This window comes from Cryptomeria japonica, chromosome 1, assembly GCF_030272615.1.
Source record: "Cryptomeria japonica chromosome 1, Sugi_1.0, whole genome shotgun sequence".
NCBI classification, from domain to species: Eukaryota; Viridiplantae; Streptophyta; class Pinopsida; order Cupressales; family Cupressaceae; genus Cryptomeria; species Cryptomeria japonica.
The window spans coordinates 431,460,065-431,481,283 of record NC_081405.1 but is presented as its reverse complement, the minus strand read 5'-3'; the positions used below and the strand labels follow the sequence as shown (position 1 = coordinate 431,481,283).

Below are 21,219 nucleotides of genomic sequence, written 5' to 3'. Positions count from 1 at the left end.
CCAAATCTGCCTGTAGCTGGAGATGCACCCAATCTGCCTGTTAATGAAGCTGATAGCAATGGATTCCAAAGGCCAAACCCCAAGGGAATGATGTCTAGAATGTCACAAGAGAAGATAGACGTCCTCTAATGCCAAGAACGGATCTCCAACTCACACATCAATTTCTTCTCATATTCAACATGCTGAATGAAGCCACAAAAGCTTCCTTTTATTCTTTCTCCAAGGGTCGACCCAACTCACCTGAGCAATGTGGGATAAAAGATGTGCAATATAAAACATATTAAAATATTCACTTATGTCTCCCTTGGGTGCCCCTTTGATTTGCACACATCCCATAAAATAAATATTAAAGTAACACTTTAATATTTTACAATTAAATTAAATGTTACTTTAATAACATTTAAGGCATTAAAATATATTAGCAATCGGACTCCGAATAGCGCGAGTGATAGCTCGTCGGAAAGCTCTCGCCGAGGAGTATCGAATTCAATCACCAAAACTAGCCTCCGTTGTGTCCTGTTGACATACTAAAAATAGTAAGTATGCCTGAAACTAAGTAAATCAACTCCGTTTTGGCCCAAACTGAAAATGACTAGGCCAAAACGCTCCAGGATCCCCTTGAACCCTTCGTTAGCCCTCGGGACCATGTAGACCTAGGCTAATGCACATACACTTGGTCAACTGCTAAAGTGGGGACATTACAGTCTGCCCCCCTTGAAATTGCTTGTCCTCAAGCAATCTCAGTCCAGCCTGCTGTATCACCTGCTCATTCTCCCATGTAGCATCTTCCTCTGACAGGTCTCTCCATCTAACCAAATACTCCTTCACTATCCTGTTTCTAAGTTTCCTCTATCTGGTGTTTAGAATAGCCTTAGGTACTAACACGAGCTTCCCCTCCTCATCCAAAGGGGGTAAATCTGCAGAAGGTACTACACTTTGACCAATGGCTTTCTTAAGCCTAGACACATGAAATACATTGTGTACCCAACTGCCCTCTGGAAGCTCAAGCTCATAGGCGACTTCGCCCACTCTGCGAATCACCCTGTAGGGGCCATAAAATCTAGGCTTCAACTTCTCTGCTCCGCTCCTCTTGAGCGATGACTCTCTATATGGCTGTAGCCTCAAATACACCATGTCCCCCACCTCGAATTTGCGCTCTACCCTATGTTGGTCAGCATACGACTTCTGTTGATTTTGAGCCTGTTGTATATTCTCCTTGAGCGCTCTCAAGATATCCTGACTATCATGCAACAGATCCTTGGCTTTGGGCACTCTGATGTCCCCCAAAGTCAAATCCATGAAGCTTGGTGCTTCATACCCATACAATGCCATAAATGGAGTCATCCTGATGGTCATGTGATATGTGGTATTGTAACAATACTCCCCCATGTGTAACCACCTGACCCAAGCTCTCTGCTGCGCAGTCACATAGTTCCATAAATAACCTTCCACCCATTTATTTACTATCTCCGTTTGCCCATCAGTCTGAGGATGGTAGCTCGTACTAGGTGTAAGATCTGTACCGCACAGCCAAAAGGCACTCATGAACTTGCTATCCCTGTCACTAACAATAAATCTCGGTAGCCCATGCAACCTAAAAATCTCTCTGAAGAACAAATCTGCCACCTGGGCTGTTGTGTAAGTAGAAGGAATAGCAAAGAAGTGAGCAAACTTCGTCAATCTGTCTACCACCACATAAATGCTATCTCTTCCCTGCACTCGTGGTAAACCAATGATAAAGTCCATAGAAATGCTTTCCCATTTCCTGTCCAGAATGGGCAAGGGCTGTAGTAAACTTGCAGGAAACGTGTGCTCTACCTTATTCTGCTGACAAACTGCACACTCCCTGACATACCTCTGAACATCATCCTTGAGCCCTCTCCATGAGAACCGCTCTCGGATCTGCCTGTAGGTCTTGAAGACCCCCGGATGCCCAACTGTAGGCGCATCATGAAATGCCCTCAGTATCGCCTCTCTCAACTGTGATGACGGAATCAAATAAACCATGTCCTGAAATCTGATCAATCCATCTATCACCTCATAGCGATCATGTTGTATAGTACCTGAAATCAAACCAGAAGCCCAAGTATCTCCGACATATTCTGCTATAATCTTATCCCTCCAATCTCCTGTAATCTCTGCAAGAGCACAAATGTGAGGTCTTCTGGATAAGGCATCAGCTACTACATTCTTCTTCCCTTTGACAAACTCAATGTCAAAGTCATAAGCCTGCAATTTAGTGACCCACTTCTGTTGCCTGTCATTCAAGTCTCGTTGGCTCATGAAATACTTTATGCTGTTGTGATCCGTCTTGATCACAAACTTCCCTCCATCCAAGTAGGATCGGAATTTGGCCAAGGCATGCATGATGGCCAACATCTCACGATCATAAATAGAATAGCTCCTCTCCACACCTCGGAGCTTCCTACTCTCAAAAGTGATGGGGTGCTTCTCCTGCATCAATACTGCTCCAACCCCATCACCCGATGCATCACAATGAAGCTCAAAAGGCTTCGTGAAGTCTGGTAGAGCTAGGACTGGACATGAAGACATCACCTGCTTGAAATGCTCAAAACACCTTTGTGCTGCCCCTGTCCACATGAAAGCCCCCTTCTTAGTAAGATCTGTCAAGGGAGCAGCTGTCTGAGAAAACCCCTTAACAAACCTCCTATAAAAACCACATAAGCCAAAGAACCCCTTAAGCTGAGTAAGGTTCATAGGCATGGGCCAATCAACAATAGCTCTAATCTTTTCAGGATCCATCCGAACTCCCTTTGCACTAATAATATGACCAAGGTACAAAAGCTATGTCATCCCGAACTCACACTTAGACTCCTTGGCATACAGTGACTCTCTCTCCAAGATAGATAGCACCTCCTCAAGATGCTGCAAATGCTCCTCCCATGTCTTGCTAAAGACCAAAATATTGTCAAAGAAAATCAAAACGAATCTCGTCAATTGCCCCCTGAACACTTGGTTCATGCAACTCTGAAAAGTAGCAAGAGCATTGGTTAGCCCAAATGGCATAACCAGAAACTCGAAATGACCATAGTGACACCAAAAAGTTGTCTTCTCAATTTCCTCTGCCCTCATACTGATCTGATGATACCCTGATCTCAAATCTATCTTTGTGAAGAAGCATGCCCCATGTTACTCATCTATCAACTCATCTATCCTCGGAATGGGGTACCTGTTCTTAATGGTTTTCTTGTTCAAGGCCCTGTAGTCAATGCACATGCGCATTGTTCCATCCTTCTTCTTAACCAAAACAACTGCTGAAGCAAAAGGGCTTTTGCTTGGCCTAATGTGCCCCATCTCCAACAACTCCTTGATGGCTTTCTCTATCTCATCCTTGTGTTTCTTCGGATAACGATAGGGCGTGATCATAATGGACTTAGCCCCCTCTTCTAACTCAATGGCGTGCTCTATCCCCCTATTTGGAGGAACGCCATGTGGAATATTGCCAAATACCTTGGCATGTCTATCAAGGATGTCCTACATATCAGGGGGATGACTCTTAACCTATGGCTCTGGTGATGCTGGCATAATCAAGCACTCCGCTGCCCACTCAACATCATCATGTTTGAACAACCTCTCCATCCTCCTCAAAGAAACTACCCTACAACTACCATCTGATAATCCTCTGAGTACCACGGTCCTGCCCTCATGCTAGAACCTCATCTCTACTCTCTCCATGTTGAGAGTAAACTCTCTCAACGATACCATCCAAGTCATCCCTAAGATAACGTCATAATCACCCATGTCCACAATGTAGAACTCATCCTGGAGCTCATAACCATCTCCCAATCTGATGCGAAGATCTATAATCTTCTGTGTGCATAGTAACTTGTGACCACTAGCTACCATAACTCGGAATCCTGAATGTTCTTCAGTTTGTCACCCTCTCCTAGACACTAACTGTGAATCTATGAAATTATGTGTGGCCCCAGTGTCCAGCGAAGCAACCACCTTTTGTCCCTGTATGGTGCCACGCACCTTAAAAGTAATTGCCTTTTGAGCACCTGTCAATCTAGCTAGGGGCTTCTCATACCCTAAACCCTCCTCAGTGGCACTGCTCTCACCATCAGACTCTGACTACTGCTCCTCATCCTGTGACTGTGACTCCTTAGCAGAGAAGTACTCCATCTGGTTGGCCTTAGCCTTCAGAGGACACTTGTGAGATAAATCCCACGGTTCCCTACACTGAAAACATAGTTTTTTCCGCCTCAACTCGTTCACTGTCTCATTGTCTAACCTCTTTGATTCTTTTTTCTGAGGCTGAGAATCCCTATGTAGAGGTTTCTTATCCTTATCCTTCTTGAAGTGTGGATCCTTAGGAGTGAACTTACTCCTAGAAGCGGAAGGTGCAAGATATCTTGCCTTCCGAATGGCATCCTGCAATGTGAGGGGATCATGTCCCTTCACCCAACCATGAAGAGGCTCTGACAATGCATCCACAAATAGTACAATCAACCTCCTCTCTGAAATGTCTGTAACCAACACTGATAGACTTTGGAAATCTGAGATGTAACTTACGATAGGACCTCACTGTCTCAACTGGGCTAACTCCTTGAAATGGAGTTCTGGATCCTTCGTATCAAACCTGTCAATCAACCTCTCAGTGAACTCTATGTATGTGTCTATCTGGTTATGGCCCAATGTGACCATACCATGGTGCCACCACTCGTGTGCACTCCCATCCAAGTGCAATGCAGCATACTTAATCGCATCCTCCTCAAGCATGGGATTAAGCTAGAAATAAGTATCTAATTTCTGGACCCATGTCCGTGCTGAAGCCTTCCCTCTACCATCATAGTATGGAATAGACAACTTTCCCAACTTCTTCCTCATCTCATAATTCTGTTGTCGGTTTCCTCTCATGGGCATATTCTTGAGTCTAACATCCATATATTCCCTGAATGTCATCTCAGCCTGTAACTCAGGGCTAGAGTCCCTCCAATCATCCATAATCATATCTTGAATCTCTTGTTGTGTAGGACTGGCATTATTCTAGTCATTCTGTCTCAGAGGAAACTGTGGCATGAGTGGTCTCGTAGTGGAAGAACCTGCTCTAGCATATGTCCCGGTTCCCCTGTTAACCGATGCACCTCTATTACCTCCATTACCCTGTCCACCTCCGTGGTTAGCATTATTACCCTGATTGGTATTATTACCTTGGTTGCCATTATTGCCTTGATCTACTCTCATCAAATGTTGTGTAATGGCTATAGCCATCTGCTGCAATGTAGCTTGGAGCTCCCTCTGACCCCTAGCAAGATCACTGAGCATCTCCCTAGTGCTAGGTTCTCCCCTTTCCCCATCTCTGTCACCCATGGCTGGTGCTGAAAAAGGGTCACCCTCCTCTTCAATCTCTGGTGAATTCTGTAAGTTTTTGTTTGACCTGTTTCTCCTCAAGTAACACTGATGTACTGGACGCATGAAACCCTCATAAGATGGCAGAAAAAACAAGCTCTGATACCACTGTAATGGACACCCTAGAATGCCCAAAAACTAAACCAACTGTTGATAGGAATTTAGTCAAACAGTTTGCATCCAACTCCTTATTTCTCCGTTTAATGTTTAAACCTCTTATGGCTTCGGAAATGAAATGTTTGTTTGTTTTTAAGTCTTTGCATAGGTTTAAAACCACATAACATGAACTAGAAGGAAATGACAATAATATGCAACATGAAGATTGAACTACTGTTGATATGATATTATTTCCAGAATTAATAAAGTCAAATACATAGCAGATTTTTCAACTCACTAAATACTCCAGCATTTTTGACATAATGTTCCAACAATGACTTCCCATCTTGCTGCTACAGTAACATGAAGAGTGTCGTGCTACAGTAACATGAATAGTGTCACGCTACAGTAGCGTGAATAGTGTCGTGCTACAATAACGTGAATAGTGCTACGCTATAGTGCTGCTACAGTATTAATTAGTCTTCAATCAGTCCAGTATCTTCATAAAATCATCCCTTTGGAATGGCATAAGCATTGGGCAAGAAGTGAAGAAGGTATGAGCAAAACACCAAATCTGCTTGTAGCTGGAGATGCACCCAATCTGCCTGTTAATGAAGCTGATAGCAATGGATTCCAAAGGCCAAACTCCAAGGGAATGACGTCTAGAATGTCACAAGAGAGGATAGACGTCCTTTAATGCCAAGAACGGATCTGCAACTCACACATCAATTTCTTCTCATATTCAACATGCTGAATGAAGCCACAAAAGCTTCCTTTTATTCTTTCTCCAAGGGTCGACCCAACTCACCTGAGCAATGTGGGATAAAAGATGTGCAATATAAAACATATTAAAATATTCCCTTATGTCTCCCTTGGGTGCCCCTTTGATTTGCACACATCCCCATAAAATAAATATTAAAGTAACACTTTAATATTTTACAATTAAATTAAATGTTACTTTAATAACACTTAAGGCATTAAAATATATTAGCAATCGGACTCCGAATAGCGCGAGTGATAGCTCGTCAGAAAGCTCTTGGCGAGGAGTATCGAATCCAATCACCAAAAATAGCCTCTATTGTGTCCTGCTGACTTACTAAAAATAGTAAGTATACCTGAAACTAAGTAAATCAACTCCGTTTTGGCCCAAACTGGAAATGACTAGGCCAAAACACTCAAGGATCCCTTTAAACCCTTCGTTAGCCCTCGGGACCATGTAGAGCTAGGCTAACGCACATACACTTGGTCAACTACTAAAGTGGGGACATTACATTGTTAGTACTACTAACCAGCTTTATAAATCCATTATAAGATTTCTGAATATAAGAAATATTACTAATCTAAGATAGGCAGTTGAGCCAGCCTCTTCCACTAATGCAATGGGACAACAAAAAGCCAAAATGTTGTTGTCAGTACTACTAACCACCATTACAATAAATATGAAATTTGATAGCCAAGTGTTGATTATGAGTTGACAACTGCAACAACACCTCCAATCATCATCTAACTACCCAATCTACTCACACTCTCAAAAGCACATTCAATGACCAACTTTCGAAAATCTGATATTTATGATAGCAAGTTGGAAATGTGTAACCAGCAACACCAAAACACACCAAAATGCTCCTAACTCCTTCAAAACCCACACACACCCAAACTGATAATAAGCATATAGCGACTAAGAACCAATAGGAAAATAGCAGCAATATAACCCCGAACACTCAGCATGCAACCCAATGCACTCCCTAACAAAAATGTCTAAGCTGAAAAGTTCAATTTGCAATTAAAATTTGGAAACTCAATACTAGGGGCTATAAACTTACAAATCTTATCACTGGGTGCATAGAAATCTTTAGAGCCAATACCCAAAATCAACAGGAGATTGCACAGGAAACTAGGAATGAAAATGCGCTTCAGCCATGACGCCAACCAGCAACCCGGAAACACACAAACTCACACCAAAAATAGAAAACCAACTGAAGCAACCATTCCCAATATGCTCTATCTATTCCTCCGAGTGAGAAATACTCTCTTCGCAGCTAGGTGTTATCTCTCAAGCACGAAACTAACATAGGCTATGAAGCTCGCAACTTCGAAGCACGAATCTGGCACCATTCCGGCAGCACTTCGTTATACAAATTTTCATGGATGCCAAATGAGAGCCCAAGGCCTGTATTTATAACTTTTTGCTAGCCAAATTCAAATTCAAATGCTCTCCAAATGCGCCCAAACCAAATTCCATTCCATTTCATCCACATTTGGCGTTGCATTTCATTTCATTTCCTTGCACAAGTTCGCCCAACTCACATTCACCCAAAATCGCCCTTTTTAATAAATATAAGTATCATAAAATAAAGTGTAAAGTGGGCGCCCAAATATGACTTCCAAATAAAAAATATTTCTAAGGCAATATACTCAGAAAATCGCCCTGTTTGCCTTGAGTTATAATTTAATTATTAACACCATGTCGATCCCCTTGAAGTCATGCAAATTTTGCCCAAATAGACTTAGGATAAAATTAATATTTTCTCCCCTCCTAAGTTGTCCATCCGTAAAATAATACAAATATAAATACCTCATGCCTAAGGTATTAATATATTAAAAATACCTTCTCCTCAAATACTGATTATTGCCAAATTGAGCCAGAGACTGAAGTGTTGGAAATCACCAAAACTGAACTAAGTTGGAGCTTTGAACTGAACTGCTAAAAATAGTCATCTAAGTGAATACAGGATCCTGCCAAAATAATACTGCCAGAAATAGACATTGAGTTGAGCTGCAGAATCCTTGCCAAAAATAGTACTTACTATAAATAGCATACTGCTATAAATAGTAAGTGTTTCCAAAGTGATTTTTATCACATTCTAAGCAGCTGCTAAACTTACTAAATATAGTAAGTCCCGAAAAAGGTCCTCAGATTGGTTTGCATGTTATACCATTGCAAAGCTCTCAGGAAACCCAGAGAACTCAATTGCTTCTGCCTCCACTTACTAAAAATAGTAAGTTGGTCAAACTCCATAACTTGCTATGCATGTACCCTCACTGCAAAGCTTTTTGAAAACCCGGAAGGAATCCAGAATCCAAACTGGCAAATGCCAACATGTAAGCCTTTGAAATTGTAAAAACATCCTCCCAGAGGTAGGAAACCCTAATTTTTGCTTCTGAGTAGCCTATGGGTCTCCGAAATAGGCTAACGGTCCCCAAAACAAACTAGAGCGGAAAAGGGGACATTACAGTCCACCCTCCCCAAAATTGCTTGTCCTCAAGCAATGTCGCCACAACTCCAGAAAATTTTAAACTGATCCACACCAAAGCAAGCACGATCCCAGGGTCCCATGTTCGTCTCAGGAAGAACCCACCATGCCGATGCTACGCCACTTTGATCACATCGGTGAAAACATCACGCCAAAACTGCACTAACCTCCTTTGTAACTCCAAAATGTTACCATCCATGTTACCCAAACTGAAAAATCTTGAAGGACTGAAATCAATATCATGCAGCATCTCATGCCCATAAAGCTCTGAGTAATCAATATCAACAATGCCACTATCTATTACAAGCATGGGCAATAGGAAATAAAGTCTACTCAACTCACAATCAAACTCCACATCATATCTCCCAAAAGGGGTCAAGCAGAGCCATGACTGTAAATGTGACTTCTCCAAATCTCCCTCCAAGGAGCAAAACGATCCTTTACAGGAGCTCAACAAATTCATTCTCATAACTCCACATGAATCTACTAGGCCTCAATTGAATTATTCTAATACAACCATGGAGACTTCTGAAATCTCTTATAGTTCCCACTCCAAGCACCTCAAAATGATGAACCATAGAAAGCAAAGGTTCACTATCCCAATCATAAGTAGAAGAGAGGGCATAAGAATAACCACTAGTTATAGCTTGAACACTTTCCATACACAGATACTGATTGCCCTAACTCGCCATACCTCTCATTTGAGATCATAAACCCGTCTTGCCAGGAGACTGTGAAGTCTGAAAAAGAGTATACCAGCAGCCCACCAAGTCTGAAATGATTGACTTGAGATATGATTTTAAGAGAATCAGCATCCAATAAGATGGACAGCTGCTGAAACACAAGACATCGTCACTCAAAACAATGCATTTGCTCACGTGCAAGGCGGAAAATATCCTCTCTAGTGACTCCAACTCTACATAGAACCATCCTTTGCTCAGAATATCTTCCCAATCCACTAGTCGATGAGCAAAAAGAACCATCAAATGGCTGGTAAAGAAGGAAACAACACTATCAAGACTAAAAAATTGCTCCTTATACCTCCAAAGTTCCTTCTCTCCACATGTAATAAGCTCCATACAACCACGTTGATGATCTCGAGCCTGGATACCCAACCAAAAGTGATTTCCAACATACTGAAAAGAAAAATCAACACATCACCAAGTGCATAGTTAAGAAATCAATTTCTCCTCTAGTGAACCCTTGAAGCCTAACCATGAAAGCTTGAACAACATTGGAGTATGGAACAAATGTTGTCCTCAAATCCAACTCCCAAAATGGACTAGTTTGAGCCTCATTATCATTCAACTCAAGGAATAGGTTGTCAAGCATGCAATCACCACATTCTGGTCCTTTCTCCCCTACTTCATGAGTAACAAGTCTGAAATCTGCACTCCTTGTTGCTGCAATGAAACTTTGTACGGCTGCTAAACTGTGTTTCAACAACACCTTGATGCCAAAGATGTTGAAATCATCTATACACTGGAAACCATACTAAGTCTCATGTTCGATCACTTCACCACATGTTTTATCATCCATCACGAAGAGAGGGTTTTCATAACTTTTCTCAATAGCCAATTCAAAGAAAGGGTTATCAAGAACCTGGAAGCTATCACACTCATAAGAATACACAGATGGTGTGTTGTTGATGGGCTGCAAGAAAAAATTAGAACTTTGTTTCTTGCAATTATTGCTCCCATAGCTACTCCAAGACTCTTGTCTAACTCCAACTAGCTGAAAATGCTCAATATCATAAATAGGATTGGACTTCACCAATTTTTCGAGCCTTTGATTACAATCAAAATTTTCATTCTTATCTTCAACGACTCCTTGGTTGTCCTTAGTCTCACACCCCACATCATCCACGTGATGGCATTGCTCAACACCAAGATGATGATTAGCACTGTGCACTAATAAATCTGATTTATGTTCAAGAACACCATCAAACCCTTCAATATCAGGAGCCTTATAGACTTTTAAATCTGCTTCCACCTCATTGTCACTTTGATCAAACGAGAAGGCACCTCCAAGATCAAGTGTAACGTCACCATTGTTTGCTGATATAGAATCGTCATCAAGTTCCATTTCATCATCCGGATCAAAGGGAAATTCATCCCACACGGTCTCCTCATTGTCCTTACCTGCCTTCACACCTGAATCCCAAATACTAAAAGGTTGATTACTTTGCTCAGTTAAGAAGTGCTCACCATAGCTCCAAGTATCATCCAACTTAGATCTCGAATCTTCTCTTAGTTTCCACACATTGTTATTTTTACCAAGTGCAATGCTAGAACCAAGTGATGTTCCATCTTCCCACTCAAAAAGTGGATTGTCATATGTTTTCACTATACCCATCTCAAACAATTGGTTATCAACAATCTGAAAATTATTTCCTTTTTCCAACTTAGACCAACTATCTTGCTGTCCTAAATCTGAAAATTTCAATTTAGGACACTGCTCCAAGTCAAAGACTTTCAGAATTTGGTCAAGCTCATTCTTCAAACTATGAGTCTCAACACCATTATTCTGAAATGCAATTTCTGATTGGTCCTCTAAATCTGCCCCTTGAATGTCATCATCTTGGTATATTTTAAACTCACAAAATAGGACAGCCTCTTGGTCATTAGAAACTTCATCATTAGCTGCAATATTTTCAGATTCATGACATGAATCTCCATCCAACAATCTGTTAACCTTTTCCCCTTGTTTAATATCTTCAATTTTCATCTGCTCTTCCTCTAGAAGCACATGAGTGCATTCAACACTATCACTAGCTCCATAAGAAACATTAAGAGATTCATCATGCACAACCTCACTTACTGTTTTTTCATCGTATCCGACATTGGTCTCAAGGACAAATAATTGTCCAACTTTTGAACCCACGATCTAGCAAAACACTTATCACTCCTATAAAAGTGGGCTAGAGTAACCTTTCCAAAGGCTTGTTGATAATCTCGTGGAGCATAAGGGTGGTTATCATATCTTCCACCTCTCTTCTTCTTTTGGTTCTTAAACTGGTCAAAGGAGAGGATATTTTGAATCTCTGCAGGGAGAGAAGCATACTCCATATAACTATTCCTTATTTCATCCACTATTGATATCTCAATTTCAGCTTGAGGCACTTCCTTGGGTAGGAAGAAGGGTTGCAAAGGTTTTGAAACTGACCCTCCAAGTGTTCCTCCAGGATTATTATAAATGCTCGCTTCAGCTCCATTAATGGGTTGATTATGAGTCCCACCATAATTCTAATTAAGTTTGGACAGCAACTGGGACATCATGTCCATCATGGTGTCAAATTTTCTTTTTACTCTTGCTTCTGCGAACTCATTATGTTATGTCATTCTCTCTGCCATAGTGTCAACTGTTGATTCTCTGATGTAGTAACGGACTTCTCTATCGGTCATGGAGATCTCTAATCAACTGAATGCATAGGCTGGTAGGAAAACCAACTTTCATACCACTGTAATATCCCCCTTATTTTTTCCACAATTACATTCAACACAACACTTTCTAGGTTAGGAAATGAAAACCAAATGCTGCTATAAGTAACCCTCCACTTTTTGTTCACCGAGAGCCCAATCTGGGAGGGTGAGAGCTTACAGTGTCGAGGGGATCGTTAGATGCCAATAACTGAAAATGATTACAATGTTCAAGCAGCAAGCCAACCCCTTCCGCTTATACAACGGGATATTGAAAACTATGCAATCACCTGGCGATCAACCAGCCAAGGACAAGCCAAAGAACTGAAGAATGCAATCACTCAACCACCTGTGCAACGGGAGGACTAGAAATAGAAATTAATATCACCTCCACCGCTTATTCAGCGGGAGGACAGAATTACAAACTCAAGATAGGCAGCCAAGCTAGCCTCTTCCACTTATGCAGTGGGAGCCAACTAAGAAATCTGAAAGATAGCTGTTAGTACTACTAACCAGCTTTATAAATTCATTACAAGATTTCGGAATATAAGAAATATTACTAATCTAAGATAGGCGGTTGAGCCAGCCTCTTCCACTTATGCAGTGGGACAGCAAAAAGCCAAAATGTTGTTGTTAGTACTACTAACCAGCATTACAATAAATATGAAATTTGATAGCCAAGTGTTGATTATGAGCTGACAACTGCAACAACACCTCCAATCATCATCTAACTACCCAATCTACTCACACTCTCAAAAGCACATCCAATGACCAATTTTCATAAATCTGATATTTATGATAGCAAGCTGGAAATGCATAACCAGCAACACCAAAACACACCAAAATGCTCCCAACTATTTCAAAACCCACTCAAATCACCCAACAACACACCGAAACTGATAATAAGCATATAGCGACTAAGAACCAACAAGAAAACAACAACAATATAACCCCAAACACTCAGCACGCAACCCAATCCACTCCCCAACAAAAACGTCTAAGCTAAAAAGTTTGATTTGCAATTAAAATTTGGAAACTCAATACTAGGGGCTATAAACTTAAAAATCTTATCGTTGGGAGCATAGAAATCTTTAGAGCCAATACCCAAAATCAACAGGAGCCCGTACAGGAAACTAAGAGTGAAAATACGCTTCAGCCATGACGCCATCCAGCAACCCGGAAACACACAAACTCACACCAAAAACAAAAAACCAACTGAAGCAACCATTCCCAATATGCTCTATCTATTCCTCTGAGTGAGAAATAGTCTCTCCGCAGCTAGGTGCTATCTCTCAAGCATGAAATTGACATAGGCTAGGAAGCTCGCAACTTCGAAGCAGGAATCTGGCACCATTTCGGCAGCACTCCGTTATACAAATTTTCATGGATGCCAAATGAGAGCCCAAGGCTTGTATTTATAACTTTTTGCCAACCAAATTCAAATTCAAATGCTCTCTAAATGCGCCCAAACCAAATGCCATTCCATTTCATCCACATTTTGTGTTGCATTTCATTTCATTTCCTTGCACAAGTTCGCCCAACTCACATTCACCCAAAATCGCTCTTTTTAATAAATATAAGTATCATAAAATAAAGTGTAAATTGGGCGCCCAACTATGACTTCCAAATAAAAAATATTACTAAGGCAATATACTTAGAAAATCGTCCCATTTGCCTTGAGTTATAATTTAATTATTAACACCATGACGACCCCCTTGAAGTCATATGCAAATTTTGCCCAAATAGACTTAGGATAAAATTAATATTTTCTCCTCTCCTAAATCATCCATTCATAAAATAATCAAATATTAATACCTCATGCCTAAGGTATTAATATATTAAAAATACCTTCTCAAATACTGATTAATGTCAAATTGAGTCGGAGACTGAAGTGTTGGAAATCACCAAAACTGAACTAAGTTGGAGCTCTGAACTGAATTGCTAAAAATAGTTTTTTGAGTGAATACAGGATCCTACCAAATTAATACTGCCAGAAATAGCCATTGAGCTGAGTTGTAGAATCCTTGCCAAAAATAGTACTTACTATAAATAGCATATTGCTAAAAATATTAAGTGTTTCCAAAGTGATTTTTACCACATTCTGAGTAGTTGCCAAACTTATTAAAAATAGTAAGTCCTGAAAAAGGTCTTCAGATTGGTTTGCATGTTATACCATTGCAGAGCTCTCAGAAAACCCAGAAAAACCCAGAGAACTCAATTGCTTCTGCCTCCACTTACTAAAAAGACTAAGTTGGTCAAACTCCATAACTTGCTATGCATGTACCCTCACTGCAAAGCTTTCTGAAAACCCAGAAGGAATCCAGAATCCAAACTAACAAATTCCAACATGTAAGCCTTTGAAATTGCAGAAACATCCTCCCAAAGGTAGGAAACCCTAATTTTTGCTTTCGACTAGCCTACGGGTCTCCAGAATAGGCTAACAGGGCCCAAAACAAACTAAAGCAGAAAAGGAGACATTACATTATATCACGCTCTCAGTTTTTGTTGAGGCCATTTAAAGACTTGCTCAACTTCCACACCCGAAATTATATTCCTTGGATAATAAAATTTTCTGGTTGCCTAATAAATTTTCTCAAAAGTATAACCATCAAGAAAAATAATCTATCATTAATTTAATAAATTTTTTGCCTATAGTTAAGCCTCTGCATAATTGTCTCCTTCAATTTGTTTCCTAAGCAACAAGTGTTAATCATCAAGAAAAATAATCTAGCATTAATTTAATAATTTTTTGTTTATAATTACAAAAGCTTATGCTAATTGTCTCCTTCAATTTGCTTCCTAAGCAACAAGTGTAGCTTTGTGTTTTTTTAATTTCTTTCAGAATCACACTAGTTTATAAACCTATCTGCAATCACAAACTTATCATCAATAGGAGGAACCAAAGTCCAAGTTCTTTCTTACCTGTATATTTCTCAAACTTACCTTCAATTTTATGCTTAATAGATCCATCTTGCAATTAGATTGCTATGATCAACAAGAGGACCCAAAGTCCAAGATCCATTTTCATTATGGCACTATATTTCCTTTGCCTAACTTCCTCTTGATGTTTAATAATTAATACCTAAAATGATAACAAAGACATTGATCTACTTTACAAGAAGTGCACAACTAGAAAATTTCCTTCCACCTAGGCCTCTTGAAAGACATCATTTCCACAATCATTCACATCATCACACTGTAACTTATTTTCAGTATTGAATAAAGAGCATCAATAGTTTCAACTTTCTTATCATTCCCAACCAAAGGAGGGAAAAGTACTCTATCAGGTCATTATTATTTTTAAATTGTAATTGGTAACTTTTGTTTTCACTTTTAATAGCTAAACATTTAGTTTGAGCCTTACATTATTTGTGAACTCAAATGATTCCCGAGGTAGTAAAAAAGCACTTTAATTCAGAGAGAAAATATTTTCTCGTCTAAAAGAAGGGATGGACGATTCTTGAACTCTTTATTAATATGCACAAAAGTAGTAAGAGATCAAAAACTAAGTTCTCTCCTATTGTGTTATTTATTTGTTCAATCCATCCATATATCTTCACTTCTCATTGAAGCTTCTATTTCATTCGCAACATGCCTAATGAGATGGCATTTTTTTTCTTTTCTTTTTGTTAGGCTTAGAGATTCAAATTCTCAACCTATTATTATTCCAATCTTATTAATCACTCAAGATGGTATCTTTGTAGAGGATAGATTTGGTCTCTTTTTCCTTAATCCAAGATGGTCTATTTTTCCTTTAGGAAAGGATTTTTAAAATTGATCTTGATATAAGAAAATGTATCTCGGCCTTTGTATAAATGTTCTTAATCAACCATCTTGAATTGCTTTACATAGAAACCAAAAAAAAAAGGAGTTTGAAGAATAAACTATTCATAGATAGAAATCAATTCTTAGACGTTTAGTTTATGGGATAGAGATTGTATATTTAAATCAATACAAGCAGACATTCAATTTTTTTTTTATGTTTTGATAAAAGAATAAAATAGGTTTTGAACGGACTTGAAACCTTGTTTACAAATCTTCTATTTTTTCTTTTCATTCTCTAGAATAGGCATAAGACATAAGATGACTCAATTAACCTAAATTTGTCATAAAAAGTTTTTTCAAATTACCAATTTCTATAGCTAAGATAATGTCTATTTTACTTGTTTGAGTATCAGATCAATTGCTTCTTCTTTTCAGGTATTTGGATTTATGACAAAGCCTATGATCAGATTTATGCTATTTCGAAATGTAAAGGACAGGCAAAATAGCGAATCAGAGCCCATTATCCCAAAGGATTCACAAACTCCACTTCTTAATAATGACAATGGGGAGGATCTGGAAGCTCAAAGTGTTGTAAGGAGAAATAGCATTCAGGCGCTTTTTCACGCTCCTACATCTACTGTGCATCACTGGTGGCGCAAATTTGATGACACATTCATGCGTCCTGTATTTGGGGGTCGAGGATTTGTTCCTTTAGAACCAGCCTCTTCATCCCATTTGAATATAAATGCCTAAAAACCAAGATTGTATAAATTTCTTCTCTCCATACTTTGGAACCTAATGGTCCCATTTTTGACCTTGCAAATCACTATACAATTACCTTGATCCATTTTCTACAGTAGTTATAAAAATGGATATATGGACCTTGATTTCCTATATTTTCATTTAAATATAATTTTTTCCTAATCAATAAGTTTATCAAAGCTCATTGAGTTGAGAATCCTAAAACGAACGTCAATTGCAAATTTGGTAAACGAATTTTATAATTTGGGCTTGGATAATTGTATAAAGATTGTCGAGTATGTTTTTTATTTTGTTGATTCGACTGACATTGGATTTAATATTACCAACACATTGTCTTCGCTAAAGGAATCATACAATTTTTAATTTTTTGTTGGGGTTATATTTACAAAATAAGCGGTTCTAAGTATAATATTGATGAACATTTTATTATTAAGACTTAGTAATTTATGCTCATCATCATCCAATGGAATTATCATATGCTTCGTCTACAGATGTTCAAAAAATTTAGTATCATCAAAGATTTTGATGCAATTTATATGTATTCCGTTTACTTTAGTTAAAGGTTGGCTTTACTCTTTCATCTTTGATATGATAAAATTAAAATTTTACATTTATTAGGTGGATACTTAATAAAGTTTGGAGTTGAATGATTTTTTCAAGCATATCTATTGGATTTGTATCTTTATTTTATATAATTTTATGAAAGAATTAAAATATTATTATTTTTTAAATAAAAAATCTCATATCTATAGCTGCAAGATTTATATTGATTTAGATTAAGTACAAAAAATTCTTATCTAAGAATAATGCCATTAAAAAACTATTCTCAGTGAACCCAAAAAGACCTGATTTAAATATAAGGATTTCATAGATATTTAATTTTTTTTAATTAAAATTTTTCAAATTAAAAAGATGTTTAATTGAAAAATTATAGCAAATAATTAATAATAGTACTATCTTTATAAAGTTCTTAAGCTGGGGGAGGAAAATTTCAACACTTTTTTCTGCTACCTTTCTAAAATTTGTAGGTATAAATGTGGGGCTCTTATTTTAAAGGAACATATTTATCTTAATTGTGTAGCTGTATTTTTTAATTACATGGAATTACCTACAAAATGAAAATAGAAGTCCAAACTGCTTTCATGAGGCACAAATTTGTACCTATAAATGTAAGGTTCTTATTTTACTAAAAATATCGATTTTAATCTTGTGATTACATTTTTTTACTCCCACGAAAGAATGCTTTGTGAAGTAGAAATAAAAGGTCGATCATCTTCCATGAGACCAGCAACTATAAATGTGAGGCTCCTATTTTGAAGGATAATATTCCTTTTAATCTTATAGTTTTTTTGTTTTTTTCTTTACTTTAATGAGATTGCTTATGGAACCACTCCCTCAAGTAGTGGAGAGGGAGACTGAAATTTACCTTCACCAATTTAGGAGCTTTTATATATATATATATATATATATATATATATATATATATGAATAAATAAATAAATTCAATTATTATTTAGTTACTATATTTTTTTATATTTTTTAATAGAGAAATTAAAAATCTACGAGACCCTTTTCTTTAAGATGGGCTTCTCCTTTTCCTTAGCAACATCCACCTAGAAATTTTAGCAAGCCCTCCCTCCATGGCACCATAGCCTATTATGTCTTCTTTTTGGTAATATAACTAACCATTATGTCTTTGGCAATGAAATTATAAAAGAAATAATCAATTTTAACTATATTTTTATGATGAGCAATACACTTGTATTAAAAATATAAAACTATAATACACAACTCACATAAAATATGGGTGGAGTGAAACTACAATCCTAAGAGTGTTGGAAGTTAACAAAAACCAACTAAAAATAGATGTGTCACTAAACAACAAGAGCTATAATAATTAGAGGAGGTCATTATTAGGGGTTTTCCCTAGTCATCCAAAGGATCCTAGGCATCAAGAATAGGAACCCATCTTCTCATGGCATCCTCTTTATATTTTTCTTCTTTTAGATCATCAAAATTTGTGTAAATAGGTGAAATAGCAAGGTTTAGCTAAGGAAACTTCTCATTATCATGTCAACTAGAGAGGCCATGTGATAGTGAGAAGCAAAAGGTTGCCCATATGGTGGGAGGACCAACCATGTTGTTGATATTGAGATCCTTAGGACATATAAGTATCACGACTTGAATAAACATTATAGGTTTAACCATAACAACATCTATGCAAAAAGGCATTCTTGTTGTTAAGAGAATGTAACACATGAGCAATAGCACAAGGGGCATTAACCAACTATGCAATAGTTGTCTATAAGGGGGAAGCCTTTCTAGCAACTTTATTGGCTTGCAACTAGATCTATAACATAACACTGGATCATATCCTAGAAGAGCATTCTCTTTCCTCGCTCTTGGTATACCTTACAGTGTATCATTTGAAAAGGTACTTGCCCACTCTTGTTTTAGATGAGTTATGTGTTAAGCTTTATCTTCTGCAGATGTGGATCTTGAGCTATGGATATATGGTTGGTTCTAGAGGATTGATTTTGAGAGATGTTTGGCATTGGTTATATCATTGTGCATTTGAGTTGGTATTATGATGTCATTATCAAGATCTTAGGAGATGATTTATTAGGTTTTTTCCTTTTATTGGGAATGGTTATTATAATTTTGAGCTTCTTGGTTAGAGAATCTTACACCCATGTTGGCATTACACATGATACATATGTTTGTTTGATCTATGAGATTGAACGAGTTGGGTGTTGGTATGGCTTCTCATTTGGTCAATTTTGGAGATCATATTGAACACAAGGCTACTTCTTTGAGGCATTGGTAGAAGGATAATTTATGTTTTATGTGTTTTCTCTCTTCATTCTATGGTTTCTTCCATTATATTCATGATTATATGATTTGAAAGGATGATGACATATTGCAGGGTATGCAACTATTTGGGTTGCATGTGTGGATCATTGTATTTGTTCTTGGTACTACATTGTTAATTACTTATTACACCCAAATATGAGAATTGATTGGTAGACTTGATATGCCTTGAGCTTATTTTCATATTTAATTTTACCCATGTAATAGGAGTTCTTGTATATGTATGTTCTTCATTGACGAGTATGATTTAGGGAGCTTGATTACATTTTATAGATTAACATATATTGTTGGCATGAGTTTACTAATGTTATTGATACCTTAGAGGTATTGATGGTTGGATGTATTGGCATGTGTTGTGGATGTCATTATCAATCATGTGGATTTTTTGTCTTATGATAGTAGCGTGGAGCCTTTGTTATTACATTGGATTTGATGCTTGTGTTCTTGGATTGGTGCATCTTCACCTTGGCTTGTTCATTTTCTTCCACAGGTGGTATGTTGGAAGATGAGAGGATTTATTGCAAGTATCTTGATGGAGTGAGAGAGCATGTTGGAGATTCATGTGGTTTCATGTATGGCTAGGATAATGTATTTCATTGATTGAACCTTATGCAATGTATAAAACAAGTGGGAGAATGTTGTGATAATGTGTTGTACACTTTGCATAATGTTTACTTTATTATTGTGTGTGGTGAACCTAAGGGGACTAGAAGTACGTGCACCACAGCGAGTTAACATTCTTAGGGCCACGTTATGTGTTGTATGACATTGGTATATTTGAATGCAAGTTGCAAAATTGTATTTATTGAACATTAGAAAAACTTATTTAATAAAGTATCCAATATTAAATGTGGCATTTGATGAGTCACCTTTTTGGTCGTTCTGTATGAACTTTATATTAAGTTAGATTTGTCATTTTATGACTCAGACATTACAGTTGTGATAGATATAAGCCTTTTTTATGTTTAATCTATGAACTTTGTTATCTATTGAACAACCTTATAAATGATATACTAAATCCATATTAATGATAAGGGAATGCTTGATTGAATGGTGATTAAAGGTGATATTATGCAAAGGTATGTTGTGTGTGTTAACCTTTGTGTATGCAGTTGGAGGAGGGACTAAGTCAACAAAGGACATCTATTGTTGTTTCAAAGAATTGTAGTCATAATCAAATAGGACTGTTGAACCAATCAAGCCAGTAGCTGAAGACTGTGACAAAACTCCTAGTTGCGGTTGATGCAGACATTTGTTTCTGAACATGTGTCGGATTGTCGGGAAATCTAGATGGAACCTTGGCCTATATTTATGCATGAGACTGGGTCCTAGAATGATTCATCTTTCTATGCTTTTATTTCTAATAAAAGTTGTCCTCCTAGTTTATTGGGAGTGGATCGGCTATGTAGTAAGTTAGTTTGTAGAATCTCTTATAAATACATCGGTTAAGGATAGAGTATGTAATGTAATTTTATCTTTCTTAAGAATTAAGTGTACTTTATTTCATAGTCTGAATAATAAAGAATTTTTAGTTTTGCCATTTTGTTTTCGAAAGTATCAATGTATTTATGATGTTGTTGTAACTTTTAGATCTAGTTAAGATTTTGGAAGCTCATCCAAGGGGGCCCGCTTGAGGAGCATCCACATCCATATGCTTTCATGCTCTACTGAGTGAGTTC

General features: G+C 37.8%; 1 protein-coding gene across 2 annotated transcripts in view; it reads left to right on the top strand.

The window, feature by feature from the left end:
- LOC131064997 (sodium/hydrogen exchanger 1) overlaps positions 1-20,390 on the top strand; it is a 279,796-nt gene extending 259,406 nt beyond the window's left edge. Inside the window, exon 14 of one of the 2 annotated variants that reach the window (XM_057999375.1) lies at positions 20,031-20,390. In XM_057999375.1, coding sequence (XP_057855358.1) covers positions 20,031-20,081 — 51 coding nt within the window. In that variant the 3' untranslated portion in view covers positions 20,082-20,390. Of the gene's footprint in view, positions 1-16,342; positions 16,966-20,030 lie in introns of those variants that run through there. The other variant, XM_057999366.2, reaches the window with a different exon arrangement.
- The last annotated feature ends 829 nt before the right edge of the window (positions 20,391-21,219 follow it).